The sequence below is a fragment of the Malassezia globosa genome (assembly GCF_000181695.2).
Source record: "Malassezia globosa CBS 7966 chromosome Unknown mgl_sf_2.1, whole genome shotgun sequence".
Classification (NCBI taxonomy): Eukaryota; Fungi; Basidiomycota; class Malasseziomycetes; order Malasseziales; family Malasseziaceae; genus Malassezia; species Malassezia globosa.
Window position 1 is genome coordinate 696,346 of NW_001849872.1, and position 15,991 is coordinate 712,336.

The 15,991-nt window shown below is 50.9% G+C and overlaps 8 protein-coding genes across 8 annotated transcripts; 6 read left to right on the forward strand and 2 right to left on the reverse strand.

Annotated features, from left to right (window-relative positions):
- On the reverse strand, positions 1 to 1,775 carry MGL_1149 (uncharacterized protein; the record flags this gene model as incomplete). Its single annotated transcript, XM_001731829.1, has 3 exons — positions 1 to 68; positions 265 to 1,650; positions 1,691 to 1,775. 3 exons carry the CDS (start codon positions 1,773 to 1,775, stop codon positions 1 to 3), a joined length of 1,539 nt encoding a protein of 512 aa, XP_001731881.1.
- A 530-nt stretch (positions 1,776 to 2,305) lies between these two features.
- On the forward strand, positions 2,306 to 4,201 carry MGL_1150 (uncharacterized protein; the record flags this gene model as incomplete). Its single annotated transcript, XM_001731830.1, has 1 exon — positions 2,306 to 4,201. One exon carries the CDS (start codon positions 2,306 to 2,308, stop codon positions 4,199 to 4,201), a length of 1,896 nt encoding a protein of 631 aa, XP_001731882.1.
- A 131-nt stretch (positions 4,202 to 4,332) lies between these two features.
- Positions 4,333 to 4,698, forward strand: MGL_1151 (uncharacterized protein; the record flags this gene model as incomplete). Its single annotated transcript, XM_001731831.1, has 1 exon — positions 4,333 to 4,698. The coding sequence occupies one exon, from the start codon at positions 4,333 to 4,335 to the stop codon at positions 4,696 to 4,698; it is 366 nt and encodes a 121-aa protein (XP_001731883.1).
- A 277-nt stretch (positions 4,699 to 4,975) lies between these two features.
- On the forward strand, positions 4,976 to 7,495 carry MGL_1152 (uncharacterized protein; the record flags this gene model as incomplete). Its single annotated transcript, XM_001731832.1, has 1 exon — positions 4,976 to 7,495. The coding sequence occupies one exon, from the start codon at positions 4,976 to 4,978 to the stop codon at positions 7,493 to 7,495; it is 2,520 nt and encodes an 839-aa protein (XP_001731884.1).
- Positions 7,496 to 7,607: 112 nt separating this feature from the next.
- MGL_1153 (uncharacterized protein) lies at positions 7,608 to 12,170 on the forward strand (the record flags this gene model as incomplete). Its single annotated transcript, XM_001731833.1, has 1 exon — positions 7,608 to 12,170. One exon carries the CDS (start codon positions 7,608 to 7,610, stop codon positions 12,168 to 12,170), a length of 4,563 nt encoding a protein of 1,520 aa, XP_001731885.1.
- A 309-nt stretch (positions 12,171 to 12,479) lies between these two features.
- MGL_1154 (uncharacterized protein) lies at positions 12,480 to 13,583 on the forward strand (the record flags this gene model as incomplete). Its single annotated transcript, XM_001731834.1, has 1 exon — positions 12,480 to 13,583. One exon carries the CDS (start codon positions 12,480 to 12,482, stop codon positions 13,581 to 13,583), a length of 1,104 nt encoding a protein of 367 aa, XP_001731886.1.
- A 119-nt stretch (positions 13,584 to 13,702) lies between these two features.
- Positions 13,703 to 14,944, reverse strand: MGL_1155 (uncharacterized protein; the record flags this gene model as incomplete). The annotated part of the gene is made up of 1 exon (XM_001731835.1): positions 13,703 to 14,944. One exon carries the CDS (start codon positions 14,942 to 14,944, stop codon positions 13,703 to 13,705), a length of 1,242 nt encoding a protein of 413 aa, XP_001731887.1.
- Positions 14,945 to 15,214: 270 nt separating this feature from the next.
- Positions 15,215 to 15,815, forward strand: MGL_1156 (uncharacterized protein; the record flags this gene model as incomplete). Its single annotated transcript, XM_001731836.1, has 2 exons — positions 15,215 to 15,278; positions 15,307 to 15,815. 2 exons carry the CDS (start codon positions 15,215 to 15,217, stop codon positions 15,813 to 15,815), a joined length of 573 nt encoding a protein of 190 aa, XP_001731888.1.
- Positions 15,816 to 15,991: the final 176 nt, after the last annotated feature.

A 15,991-nucleotide genomic window follows, 5' to 3' on the forward strand; every position in this document is an offset into this window, starting at 1 on the left:
CTAGGGGCTGGAAACAATGTGACAGTCCTGCCGTATCTGAGTGTTACGCGGTGATGGGATGAATACGGCTGTATATGTTAAGGTTTACTGCAACATTGGACTCTCAGTCAGCAATGACTTATTGGGAGTGATCTGGTCTCGCATCTGAAGCTTCCGTGTCTACCCTGGGGATCCGGGACATTTCAAGGTTATGCACGAGACACCCATTTCCAGCTGTTCGCATTAGAAATGCACGACAGATGTCCAAATGATATATGTACGTACCAACACGAACGTCATCTGGCAATTCGATAAAGCCCACCTCTGGACGGATTGAGTCGGAATGCTGTGGCAGGTCGCGCGTTAGCCTTATGAACGAATGCCAACCACAATAGCCGCATATACGAGTACATACCAATGTCAACGAGAGCATGCGGCCTTTCGGAATGTCTTGTCTCTTAGCCGGTGAATCGTTCGGATGGCGCAAAGGAAGATGTGGCAATACTTGAGAACGAAGCCAAACGAGTTCGTTGCTTAGTTCATTATCTGGTTCGGAAGCAGCACGAAGAGACTGGGGAAGCACGGATGGAACTTGAGACTTTGGTAGCACCTCTACTTGAACCGAGCGCTTGTCGATTGAACGCCATCTCCAAGCGCTGGCCTGAGGGCCGCCCGTGCCCAACCCTTTGCCCAAGGCATTTACCTTTGACGCTGCATGCGCGTCACATAACGCACAAACAAACTCTGTAATGGGATGCTTGATCCAACGTTCTCCACGAGGTCCCGCAAACCAGCCCAAATGCCCGCCACACTGGCTGTGCGCAAGAACAAGATTCTGGTTCTTTTTGACACCGGTAATCGCAGCCTCAAGCGTCTCTAGTGGTACGATTGGATCATCATCCGCGGAGAGTGCCAGCAATGGTCTCGCAATGTTTGCAAGCGTATTCTGAGGACTGCTGGATTTGTAGTACTCCTCAGCCGACGAGAACGGGAAGTCACCGTAGGGAGTGGGTAGACCACCGGCGACACGCGTCATGACGTGGTCGACAAATCGAAGCGTACAGTACTGAGGCGACTCGAAAGTTGGCTTTGCCACAGGTTTAGATGCGTCCGGATCAATCTTGGTGCGGAATATCAACTCTAAAGGTTCCCATAGATCAGGCGACAGGGCAAGCACGTCAGCATGCCGTTGGGCCATTTTGTACAAGCTAGAGCCCAGCACCTTCGCATAAATTCTGTTCAATGATGTTGACTCGAGGGATGCGCTCGATTTGCTCAAGTCGAAGGGCGCACCCACGGGTATGGCGCCTATGAGGGGGGTGTTTTTCCCGGTCAAGCCCATGTACCGAGTGAGAATCGAGCCACCTAACGAGAAGCCTAGCCCTACCATAGGCGACTGAGGGAACATGCGCGTAAGGAGCAGCAGCGCCGACTCAAGATCTGTGACCTTGCACGCCGAGTAAAGCTGAGGAGACGTCAATGGTGTTTGTGCACATCCACGAAAGTTAACAACTACGCATCGGACACCTGCACCTCCCTCCTCACGGCTCTTGATCAGCTGTGCAATAGCATTTCGCACATATGACTCATTAGAGCCACCCGTAAGTCCGTGTAGAATAACGACAGTGGGCGTGCTGTCGGTTGATGAGGGCTCAGCCATGGATACTGGTGCTGCGAATGTGAGTAACGATGGTCTTGAATCTGTACGTACCGAAGTCCAACGCCACAATCCCACCGTCTGGGACCATCATCACCTTACGCTTGTACGTAATATCATCCGTATTAGATGTATTCATCAAACTCGTATAAACTGTCTGCAAATGCCCTGATGCAAGCCATCGAGACGCTGTAGCAGACTTGGTGCCCGATATCGTAGGGCAATGCTCATGTATCAAAGCAAGAATTGGGTTCGCATCAGATTCAAAGCACTCCAGTTTGAACCTATATGGCCGAGGTAAGATCGTATTGCGTGCTGTGCCTAAGAGTCCGAATAGCATCGAATAAAGCTGAATCGTACAGCGGCGGTCAATGTGACAGGAGTGTCTCAATTTCACAGTTAGTTCACCTGGGCCGTGCGCCGCATAAGGATTCGACATGGCCCTAACCAACCAAAGGTTTGCATTGGAATTACTTCCCACTAAATCCTTCCTTGCTAAAATTTTTTTGTTACCGATTGATCTCCTAATCTAGTCCGTCACGAGACAAGTGCATCTGCTCTCTACCCGGCAGGAGGATAAATCTGAAAATTTGTTCTTTTCTTGCCACCCAAGTGAGCGAAGGTGTGGAATCTAAGTTTACGTTGACCAACGACGACGGGTTTGTTTTTATGGCATCCCACTTTGAACTAAGGGCGAAACCTGAGCCGTCCGTAGATGCTGAGAGTGCAGCTGGATTTGATATGCCGGCTGCGTACTCAGCAGGCGTGACGGCAGAGACTTGTGAGGAAATTTTTGTCGAAGGACGTGATCGTCTATGCGCGTCCATCGACGCCACAAACGCGGTTCTTCGGGATTTGCGCACATTCAACAAGGATCAGTGGATCCTTCGGTATCCTTCGAAGGAGGTCAGTACGGATAGCTCGACATGGCCCCTATCCATCCTACGCTTGGACCTGAAGTTGGGTGCCACACAGAATGCCAGCGCTTTGGTGAGCTCTTTAGAAAAGTCTTCAGTGGGCCAACTTTTAGACGAGCGGATGAGCCGTTCGCTCAAACACCTGCAGAGTCTTCGTATGCGCATCATTGATACGCAATCGAAAGTTCTTGTGACTGGTGACTTGAACGCAGGAAAGTCAACGTTCATCAACGCACTGATGCGCCGTGATCTAGTTCCAACCGACCAGCAGCCCTGTACATCGGTATTTTGTGAGATTCACGATGCGGAGCGTGAGAATAATGGGCGTGAGGAAGTACATCTCGTGCGTGATGTCTCGTCGTACGATGCAGAGAACTCGTCTACGTACACGCGACGCAGTCTTGATGAGTTGGAAGCGATTTTTGCAGAAGAAGAAGACAAAGAGGATGAAAGCGAACCCCCCGTACTCAAATGCTTCTGCTTAAATGCGCGGGAAGTGCATGAGAGCCTACTGCACAACGGCGCCGTCGATATCGCATTGATTGATGCGCCTGGCCTTAACCAAGACAGTGTGAAAACCACAGCGTTGTTCGCCCGTGAAGAGGAAATCGATGTCATTGTTTTTGTTGTGAGCGCTGAGAACCACTTTACACTGAGTGCATGTGAATTCTTGCTGAATGCTAGCAACGAGAAGGCGTATGTGTTTGTGGTCGTCAACAAATTCGACCAGATTCGCAACAAAGAAAAATGCCGGCGCCGTGTTCTTGAGCAAATTCGACAACTGAGCCCGCGCACGTACGAAGAAGCAGAAGAACTTGTTCATTTCGTCGATGCGCGTGCCATGTGTGAAACGACAAACGATGCAGCATCCAGCAACGACCAGGCAGAGCGTTTTGCTGCCCTCGAGTCGAATCTACACCAATTCTTGTTGCGACGTCGCACCAAGTCCAAGCTGCTACCTGCAAAGACGTATATGGAACGACTACTCAACGATATGCTTTTCCTTGTGCAGTTGAATGAGAGTGCGGCTAAGGAAGACCTCGCCGCAGCACGTCGTGAACTAAGCGTCAGCCGCCCAGCTCTTGCAGCATGTGAGTCAAATGCGCTCAAAGCCCAACGCATCGTTGAAAATGAAGAAGACAAAGTCGTATCATCCATCACCCAGTCGACGGAGGAAGCGATCTCGAATGCGCTCGAGACGGTTGGGCAAGGTCAGTCTGCGCACGCATCGGTGAAGCTTCCAGCTTATCCCGGGCTTTTAAGCCTTTGGCAATACGCTCAGGATACACGCGAGGCTCTTCTTAAGAGTCTGCAAGCTGCCGTAAATGAGTGCGAGTCCAAGGCGCGCGACTTCACAGCCGACGCTGTAAACCGCGTGACTCACACTGGAGAGCAGTTCCTACCAAAGGACATGGAGTTGCCAAAGCGCGTGTTCGTCCCAGAGGCTATGTTCACCAAGAGGCACGAGAACACTGCATTTGCTGGCCTGGGAGTTAGTCTCGACATCGTGTCAGTTCGCCTAACGGATCTGTTTGACGTGCCATATCACTTCTCCCTTGTAATGGGCGGAGAGCGTGCCAAAGTGTCGTCTGAGTCAGAAGAAAAGCTGTCTCAGCGCCAAGCTTTACTATTGGCCTCGGTGCATTGAGTCTGATCGGTGGACATGCACTGAGTGCCAAGACGTTTGCACAAGCGTTCGTTCGCTTGACGGACATTTTAGGAAGCCGTTCTGTGCGTCGCTGGGCTGGGCCTGTGCTACTGCTGGTCGGTGCCGGAGTCATGGCCTGGGTTGTGTCGGACCTGCCGAATGCCGTGCCACGCAACGTCGGTCGCAGTCTGAAGAAGGAGCTGTGCAGTGGTGTTGGCGTTGTCCAGCTTCCCGGCAACAGCCCAGCCCTTTTGCGTAATTCTTCGAATGTATTTGCTACGATGCATAGCATGCGCACGATGCGCGAGGTCCGCAAAGTCTTGCGCCTCGCTAGCTGGGACATTCAAGAAAAGTTCCGCGTGGCTATTAGCCAGCGTCGTGCTGAAGTTAGTAAAGCCGAAGCGCAAGAGAAGCTTGCAGACGCCGCGATCGAATGGCTGACACAAACTGCTGCGCGCAGTGCAGCCATCCAGAGTGAAGTGGCTTGCGCATTATAGAAATACACGCTCGCATGTGACGACTCGGACAATGTCCTGTTGACGTATTGGATTTTGATGTTGCCTTCATCTCTCACTACCTGAATCGTATTTTAATGTATGTATGAGTTTTCTCTCTATAGGTTAGACACATCTCACTTCTCATTGTGCATGGCCACGTGACGACAAATGTCCCATTAGGAACTTTAGCGACGCACGTTACTACCTCGTTATAGGCGGTAGAAAGAGAGGCTGCGCTAAGGGAGCGAGAGTCCTAGCGTGTTTGATTTAGTGTGGAATGGCTCATCAAGAGTCTGAAGACAAGCCAGCGCCAATGCGTGCCCGCGCAGAAGCCCTCTTGGCCCGCTATGGTGGACCGAATGGACCTACGGGCCATGCTGCTGTGAACGAATCAGGTGAGCCGCAATCTCTAAGTGCATTCATTGGCGGCAAAGCCAACGCGCCTCGTCTCGGCAAATTAACCGGCGACGGACGCACCTCCTCATTTGATGAGTCGCAAACAGAGTATCAGAGACTTCCTGGTCTAACGAAGCCTGGATCGATGGCCAGTTTTATGGAACAACGCCAAAAAGAACTGTTCCCCGAACTTACGAACGACAACGACCACAAATCGAAGCAAGAGACGCAACATGAAGAACCATCCCAGCCAAGTGATAAAGTAGTGTCTCCTGGGAACGAGCCAGCGCCAACATCCATCACGGACACGTCACTCGAAGCTGGGAACTCCGCTACACATGGCCATGACCGCAACAGAGACGCGCAGAGCGACACCAAGAATCAGCATGAAACTGCTTTGAAAGAAACTGAAAGGGCCACAGACAATGCATCAGGCACTGCTCATGCCACTCCATCTCTCCCCAAGCGTAGCACCTCTGGCAAGCGTATCGTGGTGCTTATATCTGGTTCCGGCAGTAATCTTCAGGCGATCATTGACGCCACATGCGGTACGTCGCCCGAAATTCCCAACGCACAAATCGTGCGAGTTATATCGAACCGAATGAAAGCATACGGACTGCAGCGAGCGAAGAATGTCGATCCGCCCATTCCTACATGTGTACACAGTCTCAAGACATACCAAACACGGAACCCTGGCAAGACGCGTGAGGACTACGATCTTTTGCTGGCCGAACATGTGTTAGGTGATGATGGATGCGCTCCTGACCTTGTGGTTCTTGCCGGCTTCATGCACATTGTATCTGAGACATTTCTAAGTGCCATGGGTCATATGACGTCGCTTCGCTCGCCACCAACGTTTGAAAAGCGTCCTAAACGGCCTGTGCCAATTATCAATTTGCATCCAGCACTTCCTGGTGCCTTCGATGGTGCCAATGCAATTGAGCGTGCTTACGAGGCATTCCAGCATGGACGCATTCAATACACGGGTGCAATGGTCCATGAGGTTGTCGCTGAGGTCGACCGAGGACAGCCGATTGTCGTTCATCAAGTGCCTATATACAAAGATGACTCCCTGGACGTATTGGAATCACGTATGCACAGCATTGAGCATGACATCATAGTCCAAGGTGCCGCAAAAGTATTGTCTGGCGAACACAAAGTCACAGCCCAAGCGGTGCCGCCGGAGCAACAGCAGCACCCTTCGCCTCCACCAGTATCTCTGCAGCCAAAGTCCAAGTCGCAGGCTAATCCATGTATCGATAAGATGGCCGTGGAAAGCGCGCCCGGATCATCTGAACTACAAAAACTTGCAGCTACGACTTTCCTGCGGCTTTGTGCGCACGGCGTCTGGCTTCCCATTGCACAACCCCTTACGCTGTATGAAACGGATGTGGTATGGGTAAATGGCGGCGCGGCTTCGTCGTATATTTGGCTGGGCCGCTCAGCGCCTCCAAACTGGGAAGCAATGTTGTCGAAAGAGTCGCATATGCAGCTTGGAACTCAGCCTTCAAAAGAACACCAAGGCTGTGAATCTTTGACCTTTATGCGAGCGATTGGCGGCATGCTCGTGACGATGCAAGGATCTCCAGACGAAGCATCACTCAAGGAAGCGCGCAAGGACACACTATTTATCGTACGCAAAGACGATGAAGAAAATGGCGTGTTTGTGGATCAAGTGCCGTTTGAAGCCAGCTCTCTTTGCTCAGCCTTCAGTGCTGTTGCATCCACGTCCCATGGCGTGTGGGTGTGGCATGGCATCGGCAGTGATGACGCACAACAGCAGCACGCAATTGCATGGACAAAATCTCTAGCACCAACGCACAAGGTCGTTCAAACGGACGAATTTTTCTCGCTGTTTGATGATAGGGAATACGCAAATGGTTGGCATCATCGACGGCGGCCCGGTTTGCCCGGCCCCAAGCGGTGTGTCAAGTTGTATTCACCTGCACATACAACAAAGCCTGTTAAATTCTGTCTGAAGTACATCCGAACAGATGCTGTGTCAGTCGTTGATGCTTATTTGGAAATATACGTGATAATTGGCGCAAAGGCACGTGGCGATAGGAATGCGATCGAGGCAGCACTGGATCATGCGGAACGCCTCGCTATCCGTGAGGATGTCACGGAGATGAAGCCTCCCATTCATGTGCTTGTCTTGCCCAGCGTTGTACCCTTGGATTTTCTAGCACTTGCCCGCGATGCTTGGAATCAACACGTCTTGACCGACGATGAGGTTGACGACCATTCGCCTGTGTTGATGAATCTTCACACTCTATGTGAGGCTCGACGTCAATTGTCCACGTCCAAATTGTCATTGAGCGCGTGTTCGTCGTCGAGCACCTCCACAGTCCCAGCCAATCAGAATTACTTGCCCGTAGGGTCACAGGCGTCTCGTACGTAGGGGGTTGGATGTCTATACATATTATTTCTCCATATACTTGTCTAGTAACACCGGGGTGGGACAGACACTAGTGTGCGGGCGCACGCAATTTTGGCTGTGAGGGTTCATACCCATGGGAGCAGATCAGGATTCCCCATATATCCTATGGGGTCAGGCCATGACGTCCGACCCATCGGAGACGAAGGATGATCCCGAAAAGCCCATTTCTCCGCAACCCACTAACGTATATCAGGGCTTGGAAACACCAGCCACACCTGCATGGTATCATAGACCCTTCATTCAAGCCGACTTATCGAACGACCACTTTGAGTCTTTTCAGTATAGCGGCAATGATGACTTTCGGTTTATGCCGCCTCTGCTTTCATATCCAACGTCTGAGCCGACTTCGCCCAATCCGCTCATGTCCGTGGACACGTTTGGCAACCAATCGCCACAAGCTGGCTCACAGCCCTGGGAAACGCCCCAACGCCGCAAGCACCCTACACATGAATTTTCCTACTCAAATATGCCTTCGAAAGATGGCGACAGCAACAGACTCATGGACTCACCTGGCTATGACTCTCTGCCACGTACTTACACCGGTGGTGACTTGCTCATGAGCCCACTGCAGCCCTCGTACCCTCATTCACCTCGATCAAATTGGGAAAGCGGCGATCTGCACCCATATTATGTATCTGGTTACCGTCACAGTTCAGGTCCTAGCAAGACGGATATCCCTTCCATCACGTTTGAGCCTCAATCACCCTCCAGTGCGTGGCAGTCGACGGATAATCTAAAAGAGAAAGATACGGTGCTCCGCCCATCTTCTAAGCGACACAGTAAACTAGGTGTGCCATCTAAACCTGCCAAACCTCCGGGGCCCAAGCCTGTCAAATTTAATGAACTATTTCGCTTTGCAACCCCCAAGGAGCGTTTCTTGAACCTGATCGGTCTTATATGTGGTGCAGCCTCTGGCACGGCACAGCCACTCATGACGATCCTATTTGGCAATTTGGCCAACAAGTTTCTAGCCTCCAGCAATCCGAATCTGACGCAGCAGCAGAAACTGCAATATTTTCTCGATGCTGCCCACATGGTAAATCGAGACGCCGTCTACCTCGTGATCATTGGTATCGCCTCTTTTATCGTTATCTACGTGTACATGGCCGTGTTTGTGTATACAGGTGAGGTCATTACACAACGCATCAGGATTGAGTACCTGCGAGCTATTCTGCGCCAAGATATGGCATACTTCGATACGCTAGGTGCTGGCGAGATCACTACCCGCATTCAAAGTGATATCCAGCTAATCCAAGATGGCATTAGTGACAAGCTGCCTCTTATGGTAGCATTTATTTCAACTTTTATTGCTGGCTTTGTCGTGGCGTATGTGCGAAATTGGAAACTGGCACTTGTTATGACGTCGATTCTTCCTTGCATTGTTGGTTCGGCCATTTTTATGAACATATTCGTATCCAAATACCAACAGGTCGAACTGGAGCATGTGGCAAAAGCAGCGTCTATTGCCGAAGAAGGTATATCGACGGTCCGCACCGTCAAAGCGTTCGGAATGAATGCACATCTCGCGAAGCTGTATGAAGGGAGAAACAGCGTTGCTCTTAGCGCGAGTAAGCGTCGCGCTATGGCGTCGGGCCTCGGTATCGGTGCCTTCTTTTTCTGTATTTACTCTGCTTATGCACTCGCCTTTTACTTTGGCTCCAAGCTTGTCGCCAATGGCGAGGTGCAGGGTGGTATCGTCATGAACGTCATTTTTTCTGTGCTGATTGGTGCATTTAGTATGGCCATGCTCGCACCAAACCTACAGTCCCTCAGTTTTGCTCAGGCAGCAGGCGGTAAAGTATTTGAAACTATTGACCGCCAATCGAAGATCGATGCGTTTAGTGACGAAGGCATCCGACCTGCGACTTGCATGGGCCATTTGTCCGTGCGCAATGTATGTTTTTCGTATCCGTCTCGGCCCGAGATCAAGATTCTGTCAAACTTCAACCTTGACATGCTTCCGGGGCAAACGACTGCGCTTGTTGGACCGTCAGGCTCAGGCAAGAGCACTATTGTCTCCCTGATTGAGCGTTTTTACGAACCGACGGAAGGTGACGTGTTTCTCGATGGCGTGCCTATTCGTGAGCTCAATATACGCTGGCTGCGCACACAAATCGGTCTCGTATCACAAGAGCCAACGCTTTTTGCAACGACCGTCTGGGAAAACATCGCGTTCGGACTATTGCATACGCCGTACGAACACTGGCCTGAGGAAGAAAAGGACAAACTCATCCAACACGCCGCCAAACTTGCAAATGCGCATGACTTTATTACGCAGCTGCCCGAGGGCTATCATACTCTTGTTGGCGAGCGTGCGGGATTGCTGAGTGGTGGTCAGAAGCAGCGTGTTTCGATAGCGCGAGCTATCGTGAAGAATCCTCGCATTTTGCTTCTTGACGAGGCTACAAGCGCGCTTGACACGGCGAGTGAAAGCATCGTGCAAGAAGCATTGGATCGCGCGGCTCATGGACGCACGACCATCACCGTGGCTCATCGTCTTAGCACCATCAAGAATGCCAACAACATTGTGGTGATGAAAAAAGGTGTCATAGTGGAGCAAGGGCGTCACGATACATTGCTGGATATCAAAGACGGTGTGTATGCCAATCTGGTTGCTACACAGCGGATCCATAACAACAATGCACAGGCTCTTATGAGTGCGCCGATGCCTATAACGAATGGGCTTGGTATTGAGGAAGAGCCGCTCTCTCGCATGCCGAGCAAAATGAGTCTGCAGTCAACTGAAAGTACGCTCACGCATGTAATGAAGATGCATGGCCTGAAAACAGGCGTTTATGACGAGTCGGTGAAGCAACGCACGATGGGACTTACCAAGCTCACGGCTCGACTGGCCAAAATAGGACACGATTTGATCATGCCTTTCTTTTTACCCGGAGTTCTGTGTGCTTGCGCATCAGGAGCTGCCTACCCATGTTTTTCCATCTTGTTCGGCCTGGCACTCGACAACTATGGGCGTTGTGAGAACGAGAAAGGCGTGCCATGTCCCGAGCCTATCCGCGATCAGATGCGGCATACTGCAGATCACCATGCATTGTATTTCTTTGTCATTGCAATCTTGTCCACCATCACAACGACGTTTCAAAACTCGCTGATCCAGCAAGGTTCCGCCGTCTTGATGCAAAGGCTTCGCGCTCTCATGTTCCGTGCATACATGCGTGCTGACGTGTCATACTTTGACGAAGATGGCCACAGCAGCGGGACGCTCACGTCCTCTCTCGCGGAAAATACTCTCAAAGTCAACAGCTTTGTGGGTGTGTCGATGGGTGCGATCGTCCAGTCTATTTCAACTCTCCTGATTGGAGCGATCATTTCACTAATCTATGGATGGAAGCTCGCGCTTGTTGTTATTGCATGCGTTCCCTTCACACTTTGTGCGGGCTTTGTGCGTCTGAAGCTTGTCGTTCAGAAGGACGTCAAAGTGCGACGCGTGCATTTGTCTACGTCACACATGGCTTGCGAGTCTGCTTCAGCCATTCGCACCGTCGCATCACTGACACGCGAGGATGATTGCTTGCAGAGGTACGAAGCCGCGCTGCAAAAGGCCTCAAGGGTCGCGAAGAACGCCGCCTTATGGGGTAACATCTTCTATGCGCTCTCACAGTCAACAGCTTACTTTGTCATCGCACTTGGCTTCTGGTACGGATACCGGCTTGTTATGCGTTTGGAGTACACTTCGAGCCAATTCTTCACGATTTTCACAGCGGTGGTATTTGGTAGTATCCAAGCTGGGAATATCTTCAACTTTGTGCCCGATGTCTCAAATGCCGCAAGTGCTGGAACGAATATGTTTGCTCTGCTAGATCAAAAACCGGAAATTGATATTCAATCAGAAGAAGGCATCGTGTTGGACCATTGCGAGGGACACTTACGCTTCGAACATGTCGAATTTGAGTATCCATCGCGGCCTGGCATAAAGGTACTTCGCAATGTGTCGATGGACATATTGCCCGGCACACACTGTGCGCTGGTGGGTAGCAGCGGCTGTGGCAAGTCCACGACAATCCAGTTGATTGAGCGGTTTTATGATGTTCAGCGAGGACGCATCTTGCTTGACGGGTACGATCTGCGCTCGCTGAACCTAAACTCGCTTCGCAGGCATATCGCACTGGTGTCGCAAGAGCCAACGCTTTATGACGGCACCATTGCATTCAACCTTCGGATGGGGGCAATTGACAATCCAGACGATGTGACGGAGACTCAAATGCGAGATGTCGCTCGCTCTGCCAATATCCTCGATTTCATCGACAGTCTTCCAGACGGCTTCAATACCCAGGTGGGTAGCAAAGGCACGCAGCTGAGTGGCGGCCAGAAGCAGCGCTTGGCCATCGCACGTGCACTTGTGCGGAATCCAAAGATCCTCCTACTTGACGAGGCGACCAGTGCCCTTGATTCAGACTCCGAGAAAATTGTACAGCAAGCTCTGGACCGAGCGGCCACTGGACGGACTACGATTTCTATCGCGCATCGACTTGCTTCTATTGCACATGCCGACTGTATTTTTGCGTTCCACAAAGGCGTTGTCGCCGAGGAAGGCAATCACCAAACACTCATGCAACGGAATGGTATATATGCAAACCTCGTAGCGCTCCAAGCGCTCGAAAAACAAAACTTGTAGACATTTGGCAAATTGATATATCTTCTTTCTCTCTACACGCTGAGGCTGGACCAGCCTAAAGGAGTTGTGAGACTAGTGGCTGTCGGTCAGCGTTGCCTTAACATGGCGCGGCAGCACCTGACAGTTCATGCAAGGAGTGTAAAACGCGCGATTTCTACTGGTCCAATCATGGCAATAGAGCATGCCAATGTACATGAGCCTCCACCACGGTCACACTATTTACGAACACAGGGCCGTGTGCTAGGCAAATCGTACACGAAGATGAAATGATGCAACTTTCATCGGTTCTCGGCTCCTAATTACCATCCCATGAAACAAATCGTGTATTCATGCATGCTCGCCGCGCTTCTCGGCGCTGTGGTCGCACGGAATGCACCGAAAGGCGAGGTCTATACTGAGAAAGATCCAAACAACTATATGCAGGATCACATGGCCTCAGAACATCACATCGGAGCGTTTGATCTCGCGAGCTTCTTTGCACTACATGACTTAGACCGCAATGGCATTTTAGAACGTGCAGAAATCGAAGCCATATATGGTGTACATCATTCCTTGTCTCGAAAGCACTCGCAGAATGCTGAAGTCCACGACGGCAAAGCAGACATGATTGTTCGAGAAGTTTTGCGCCGACTTGATACTAACAAAGATGGTGTGGTTTCGCGAGCGGAATTTTTGCGTGGTGGTAAGGCTGGCCTTCCACAATTCCCTGAGTTCGGAAAGCATGCCCTCGGCCATCACTACGACGACGAGTCGGAGTATTTTGTCCACCACGAAAGCTTGTACCACAAAACTCCTGATGAACAGACGGAGGAAGCTTATTCCCACCCCGAAGATATCCAGCATTTTAACCAGCATGCACAGATTGAACGAGAAGAGGAGCAACGGGAGCGTCAAGCTGAGGGACTGCCATCCATTGAGGAAGACGAACGACGCAAGATGCACGCCGAAGCTGTTGGAAAGACATATGAGAGCGAATATGATAAGCAGTTCTCGCCAGAGATGGCGCAACAAGCTAAGGAGTACGAAGCAATGAGCGAGCTTGGTGCAGCCGGTCGCGATCTCCTTTCGGGCCAGCATGTATTCAAGACACCTAACGGCATCAAAAAGGTTGATGCAACAAAAGAGAATGTCTTGATGCCACAGGGAAAACTTGGCGATGAAGATGCGCCTCCTGTGTTTGCTGTCGGTGACAGTGCCGCACGTGCACCAGCAGACCATATCGATGGTGAAACGGAACTTGGACGCAAGATCCGTCTGGATCGAGCTCGGCGAGAGGCTAATGGACGCCCTCGCTATGGGCAAGGATCTAATGGCTTTGCAAAGCCGCGCGATGATCCTGATCGCCTGCGTGCTGGCATGCCCTACAAGTACCGTATGAAGAAGAATGGTGGCTTTTTGCGTGAGATGAATTAAGCTAGCGCTTTTTATATATTCTTTACTCCTTGTAGCACTAGATGGATAACGGACTCAATGCATTGGCAGCGCCGCGATGACTTGTTGGTGGCTTGATTGCATATTTGGACGGATTTCGGCTATGAAGATGGGTCAGCGGCTTTGTGCATATGCGCATGAAGACGATGCCAAGCACCAGCAGCTTTGCCATTTAGAATGGACATGCGTGCTAATTCAGCACATTGCTTCAAGTCGCCTTGCCCATGACCAGCTACATACAAAAGTGCAGCAGCTTGAAGTATCGTATAATCGAAGATAGCGCGTAGATTTGTGCCTGCAGGAATTGGCTCGAGCTTCACATGCGGAACGTCACACGATACATGCAATGGTTCAGTGAGGGGCACGTCCGGCAATGTGTCTGAATGTGTGAACATGTAAGCGACAATAGCCGCATTCGAGGAGGCAGAGCCTGAGCGAACCTGGTCCAGAGAATGCGTCGGAATGCCAAAATCTTGTGGCGACACAGTCCTGTGGTGCACAGCACCCTGGCGGACCTCCCAGACGTGGCTAGGACCAGCAGGACTGATTTCATCCAGTCCTTCCTCACCACACACGACCCAGAAAAATTCCATACCAGCCATTTGAAGTGTTTCAGCATAAATTCGCCCAAGGCCAGAACTGTGTACGCCGTAAACGCCGCGTTTAGGACGCACAGGGTTCATGAGAGGACCTAAGATATTAAACAGAGTAGGGAAACCAAGAGATGCACGGATCGGTGCAAGAGGCATCATTGCACGATGAAACATAGGAGCAAGCAAAAATGTACAGGAGCAAGATGGCAGAAGTGCAACAACTTTGTCATTGGGAACATCGAAAAGCGGAAGGCCCAAACTGAGAAGGAGTTCGGCAGAGCCAGACGACGATGATGACGCCTTGCCACCATGTTTCGCCACATGCACACCATCAACTCCACCAGCTACAAACATGGCCGTTGTAGATACATTAAAGGTATCTTGGCCGTCGCCACCGGTTCCAACAATATCGACCCAGCCCGTATAATCAGATGCTGGCGTCTTGAGACCTTCAGGCACGTCGAAATGCTGGACCTGATCGAGAAACTTTTCACGCATGAATGCCAGGGTCGAAGGCTGCATGTCTATGCCTGATATACGCAGTGCCGTGAGCGCTGATCCGATAGCGGCATGGTGCGCAGGATTTTGCGTAAAATTGACGTCAGTTAGATGCAGCAGCAAAGCTTCAAGCTGGTCCCGCGAAAGCGACGGCTTGGGATCACGTAGCTTTCCGCTGGGTGGTTCTGGTAGGGGAATGCTTTGCACAAGCTGGCTTAGAAGCGGCTTGAACGTCGAATGAGTGTGAGACATATGATCCGAACTTGATAAGGACCAGAAGGGCCCACTAGGGATGGCCTACTTTCATTGAGCTCTACATTGCATGGGCGCCGACCCACTTTTCTCCACACGAGCCAAGATGAATTAAAAATCACTGCCCCAGAATGTGCACGTACCTATGCCACGGCGAAGAAAAGAACTTGAAATTCATATACGGCCGAAAACAAGTGAGCCTGTGTTGCGAGTCGCCTCGCCCCGACAGCGCCACAACTGAAGTATTTCGTTGATCACTAACCACTAGCGATGGGGAAGACACAGTCAAAGCTAACGCCCGAACAGCTCACAGAGCTGCAGAATATCACCTATTGTATGTTACTCAGATTCTAATGACGTAGTCGACCGCAAAGAATTACAGCAGTGGTACAGAGGGTTCATGAACGACTGTCCACCGGGTGTGCTGGATAAGGAGGAGTTTTCACGCATGTACAAGCAGTTCTTCCCATTTGGCGATCCAACACCACTTGCTGAACACGTATTCAACGTATTTGATGCAAACAAGAATGGTTACATTGATTTCAAGGAATTTATTTGCGCACTGAGTGTAACGGGGCGAGGCCGTTTGGATGAGAAACTGCGCTGGGCGTTCCAACTGTATGACATCGATGGTGATGGAACGATCACTTACAACGAAATGTTGACAATTGTTCGGGCTATCTACAAGCTCACCGGCCAGATGGTCAAGTTGCCACCCGACGAAGACACGCCGGAAAAACGTGTTGACAAGATCTTCGCGCTAATGGACAGAGACAAGAACGCGGAACTCTCGTTCGAGGAATTCAAAGAGGGGTCAAAACAAGATCCGTCGATAGTGCAGGCTCTTTCACTTTATGATGGCCTTGTGTAAGAAACTGCTACTGTGGGCTAGGGTGCCTCCATTGATGTGGATCGCCTCCTTGCGTTGCGCTACTGACGTTCCTTGCGTTTTCCTGGACCATTCTCTTCTCCTGACATGCTTCACATGCCCGTCTCTTTTTATGTTCCTATATCTCTGCGGTCTGCCACCATAAAAGCTTTTTTATT